General features: G+C 51.1%; 1 protein-coding gene across 1 annotated transcript in view; it reads right to left on the reverse strand.

The window, feature by feature from the left end:
* Positions 1 to 7: 7 nt before the first annotated feature.
* ZFHX3 (zinc finger homeobox 3) overlaps positions 8 to 5,147 on the reverse strand; it is a gene marked incomplete at both ends in the record, with an annotated part of 8,593 nt that continues 3,453 nt past the window's right edge. Inside the window, 2 exons of the mRNA XM_009075533.1 lie at positions 8 to 70; positions 2,563 to 5,146. Coding sequence (XP_009073781.1) covers positions 8 to 70; positions 2,563 to 5,146 — 2,647 coding nt within the window. The remainder of the gene's footprint in view (positions 71 to 2,562; position 5,147) is intronic.

Raw genomic sequence — 5,147 nt, forward strand, 5'->3', positions numbered from 1 at the left:
GTGGGGAGACCGGGCGAAGGGACGCTTGTGCTGGGCAGGCCCATCAGGTTGGGTTTGGGAGAAGTTAAAGCTGCAAGAGGGAGAGAGAAAGGTGAGGAGTCAGTCGGTGCTGAGCAGGCAGACAGCACGAGGAGGGTGCCCGGCCGCACCGACTGCGGTGTCTCTGATGGGGACACCCACCAGAGTTCGGCGTGGCCAGCACAGCTGACATTTTACTGGCTCCTCCAAAATTCCCAAATGACTAACACAGATGTTGGGATCTGCTCTAACGGGTCCATGGGCCAAGGCACTCCAACAGCAGGATGGTGCTATGCCAAAGGGGAGGAACGCTGGGTACTGCCCATCTTGCTAGAACCTCCAGAGACCGGGAAGTCCTGGTCATGGCAACTAGGACTGGACAGACTAAACCTGAGTTATTTTGTCCTTATCTGGTTGCTGTTCACAAATCCATAAACCTCTCTTGAAACCCCGTCCTTCCCTTCCTCCAGTGTCAGGGGCTCTGGGCACTCAGCTTCTGAGCAATTCCAGAGTTTATGTGGTGTTCAGACATCCCCTCTGGGCACGAGCTTCGTGTTTTGGTTAGAATTGAAAGTGTCACGATGCTTCCTCATTAAGGAGACGGATTAATGGTGGAATGTGAGGCCTGTCCCCCTGTCCCTGTTCCAAACAGCACAAACAGCCAGTAACAACACTGTCCCTGGTGCCAATTTCTGCTCTCACAGCTGACAGTGGTTGAGGGCGAGGAGTGTGGCTCCCAGAGTCACCTCCATTAGTCACGGCTGTTGCAGCTGGCAAATGTGCTCCTAAAGAGGAATGTTTTGCTTGCGAAGTCCCTCAATGCCATTTGGGGGAAATAAAACAGAAACAAAGTTCCAATGTCCTGCTGGCACAGCCTCAAACGCTCCCTGGCTCTGGAGCAGGAATCTGCTGCAAGATGCACCTGCCACAAAACCTGACCAGTCCCTAACAAACCCGAGTCCCACCGCTGAGCAGAGGCTGCTCAGGGAACAGCCTGAGCAGGAGCAGTGGCAGAGCCTGGAACCAGCTGTGGAGGGATGGAGACTTATGTCTTGGATTGTACCACCAAGGAGCCATAGGAGGGGTGGGAGGAGGGCGGCCGGAGCCAGGAGGGTTCAGCCATGGCTGATCCAAACCCTTCTGAAACCTGTGTCTGCTCCTGCTGAGACAACAATGATCTGTGATGGCAGGGCAGGTACGCAATGAGGCTCCACGCAATGGCCCCAGAGATCTTGGATAAGGGCACGTTATGGATGGACACATTGAAATGGATGTTCCTCAGCTGAATGTCCCTGAACAGTTCCAGCACAGGAGCAGTGGGTAATTCAGAGCGCTCCTGGATGCACAGCCTTATCTGCTCTGACAGGCCTGAAGCTGCCATGGCCTGACCTTTGGAGCTTTATCTAAAGGCCACAAGTAGTCTGTTTGACTTTCTAAACAGCTCAGTCCTGTCTAGGCAGTCATTGATGGCGTTTAAGATTCACCAGACACAGTCCCATCTCCCCGGGACACATCATGGGCTTTGGAGAAAAATAAAAGCAACAATATAGACTGAAGTGCAAAAAAGTCGTTTTAGTTGCTGTTACAAATTTGGGGTACTAAGAAAACAGTGCAATAGAGTGACAACATGACCTGACAAAGAGATGCTCCTGGCTGAGTGCTCTGAAATGAGATCTGCTGTGAGAACAGAAGGGTCACATGGAAAACCCCTGGCATGTGCAGGGGTCCTTCAGACACACAGTGAAACAAGGTCCTTGGATCATGTATTCTAGGTCACTGCTGGTCACTGAGCAGCACCTTCCACTGCTGGTGTTTGCTTCATGGCTTAGACATTCCACCTATCCATCAGGTGCAAGGGAAAGAAGCATCTTCAAAAGATGGTAGTCCGGGATCTGAGATTAGGCCACCCAAAGGACTAGGCCAAATTTCATTTTTATGTAGCATTGTTGAAAAGAGTCTTATTAAAATATAAACTAGATTTTTCCTACAACCACATTGCTGTGTGTTGAGAAGGTACTTTCAGGTCATGGCCAGTCATCACTCAAAACCTTCCTCCGCTGCACTGGGATTTGTCCCAGAGGTCACCACAGGGACACAGAGATGCTCCCAGTGTCTGTCACCAGTGCTACCAGGCACACCACACCTTCCCCTAGGAACAGATTGGATTACTGAACGCTTGGGATGGCACCACATAAACCGAATTTAGTATCAAAAGGAAAGGAATAATGAACAATGCATTCGGCACATTAGTCCTTCTGTTCCATTGGATAAATCTGCTATTTTCCACTTCCTTGAAGGTGCTTCAGGTTTTCTAGCTTGTGCTGACACTCAGGGATATGCAGCACGCCTACATGTTACTCTAGTTCAGACTTTGCTAGAAAACCTGAGTTCAGGAATCAAAAATAGAATACCTATTGCTTATCCGCTGTGAAGCCAACCTGCTGGACTAACGGGCTGGGACTCCTGTTATCAGCCATTCCGGGAGGAATGACTACTTGTGCTACAGTGAAGGTGTGCCTGAGCACGGATGACACCCATACCCACCTGTGTTGGATGGAGTGAAGCCGGGTAAGGACGGGCTGTTGAGGCCTGGGAGCAAGACTGGAGGGATGCCCTGTAGTGCTGGGTACGCAGCAGGAAGGTTCAGAGCTTGCAAGGGGGTGTTGTCAAACATGCCCTGCTGTTGAGCTGCCAGACCAAGAACCTCATTGGCTTTTTTGATCCGGTCCAGCTCCTGCTGAGCCATCAACTGACGTACAGTAGCTGGGTCGAAATACTCCTTTTCCTTATCCAGCTGGCTTCCAATGGTTTCTTTAACTTTGGAGATATGCTGTTGAGAGAAGATATGGTCACGTACAGACAGCCGAGCGCTGTACTTGATGCCACACAAAGTGCACTCTGTTTTGGGTCCCTCGTAACTTGTTTGGTTTATACCAAAATGCTTGGCCATGCTGAGTTTGGACTTCTTCTCCTTTGCCCTCGCATTCTGGAACCAGACCTGAACAACTCTCTTTGGCAGTCCAATGTCATTGCCCAGGACCTCACACTCCAGCATGGTCGGTGTCCTGTAGTCATTAAAGCATGACTTAAGAACCTTGAGCTGGAGATTAGTCATCTGAGTGCGAAAGCGTTTCTGTCCAGGCCGGTCCCCGCTCTCGCCAGACTTGCTGGCTGAACCACTTGCACCGGGGCTGGGCGAGCAGGGGTCTGCAAGGCTGGAGGTTTCACTGTAGTCCACGGTACCTTCGTTGTCGTACTCTTTGCTGTAAAAGCTGGGAGCTGGGCTGACCAGGCCAGAAGACAGCCGATCTTCATATTCAGACATTGCTATCATGGCAGCTTTTGTCAGACCTTCACTGGGTCCCGATGTGGATTTGGTTTCGGTTGCAATTCCTGTTGCGCTGTCATTGTCTGCGTTCCCTTCGTCTCCTGTGGTAGTGTCTGTGATTGCAGTGTTGACGGAAGAGCAGTCGTCATTGTCCAGCTTTGTCTGGTCAAAGCTCAGATTGACCGAGGACATGGAGGGACTCTCGAAGTCTTCAATCCCTTCCACCTTAATGGAGGATGGACTCAGCAGAGTTCGAGGTGACAGTTCCATGCTCTTGTTCACTGGGGAGAGAGGAACGCTCTGTCCGTCGCTGCTGGTTGGTGGCATATGGGAAAAGCTGGCTCCATCAAAGATGTCTCCCTTCATCTGGAGTCCCCCATCGCAGTCTAGAAGCATAGCAGACAGCGTCAGGTTGTACCCAGCTCGTTTGGCCTCATGCCAGTGACGGGATCGGATATGAGCTTCCAGAGCTGTCTTTGCTTTGAAGAGAGCCCGGCAGAAGGGACACCGTCTGTGGGCCTGGGCTGGCCCCACAGCCCTGAACTGTCCCTTCCTCTCCCGTGCACGGGTGTTCTGGAACCAAACCTGCACCACGCGCTTCTTCAAGCCCACTTCATGTGCAATGTGATCCAGCATCTTCCGCGTGGGGTTAGAGTCGAGCAAATATTTCTGGTAAAGAATTTCCAGCTGCTCAGGGGTAATGGTTGTCCTTAGACGTTTATCCCTTTGGGGTTCTTCTCCCCCAGTCCCACTGTCATTCTCTCCAGGGCTTGCACTGGCCTTTTCCTCCAGCTTTCTTTTCAGTGTGTTCATGGTGGATGTTGGAGTTGACGGTGAGGTGGCCGAGCTTGCTGGAATCTGTGGTAACGTTCCAGATAGCAGTTGGCTCGCCAGTAGTGGATTACTGGGATCAAAAAGCATGAACGGCATATCCAGCGTTCTGTCCAGGAATGGGGGGTGGATAAACTGGTTCTGTGCACTCAGGAAGTGGAGCTGCTGGTGCTCCTGCCAATGCTCAAAGGAAGGAAATGCCAGTTTACACTGGTCACACTGGTATGGGATTAGCTGAGGAGGTAGGTTTGCCAGCTGCTGAGGGGTGGAGGTATGAATGGGTTTGAGGGAGAGGTGTGAGAGCTGAGATGGACTTGGGCTTGACTGTGACAAGGAGCACTGAGGGGGCTGAGGAGGAGGAGGTGGCTGTTGCAGTGAAGAGGGGGAGGGTAACTGTGAAATCTTTTGGTGTGCTGAACTTGTCTTTTGTTCTCCTTGGTCCTGTTGCTGCTGACACTCTTGCTTTGGTTGCACTTGCTTCTCTTGGGTTTGGTTTTGCTGTGTACTTGGAGGTTCAGACTGCTTTGGTTTCTCATCTGTAGCTTCTACTTTAGAACTAAATGTGGAGGAATCGTCTGCCTCTGCCGTGAGCTGCAGAAAAGCTGAGGAGGTCACGTTGGCTGAAGATGTAGGTGTGCTGTAAGCTTGTGAGGGCATTGGTGTGCTGCAGGAGGAACTAGTTGGAGTCAAGAGCTCCATTGCATCCATAGAGTCTTCGTTCTGGCTATCATCCTGTCCATCCTCATCCTCATCTTTGTAACAAAGCTTTTTCTGGTGTTTAATGAGATCAAAAATGCGCTGAAAGACCAGACTGCACTTTTTGCACTGGTAGTTCAAGTTGCTTGTTCTGATGTACCTGTCGTTTGTGAGCTCCCGTCGCTCCCCGTCTTTGCCTTCTCCCTGATTCTCATAGTTTTTCCTAGCTTTCTGACGGGCATTCTGGAACCACACCACTATAACACGTGTTGGG

This window comes from Acanthisitta chloris, unplaced genomic scaffold, assembly GCF_000695815.1.
Source record: "Acanthisitta chloris isolate BGI_N310 unplaced genomic scaffold, ASM69581v1 scaffold41515, whole genome shotgun sequence".
In the NCBI taxonomy this organism is placed as follows: Eukaryota; Metazoa; Chordata; class Aves; order Passeriformes; family Acanthisittidae; genus Acanthisitta; species Acanthisitta chloris.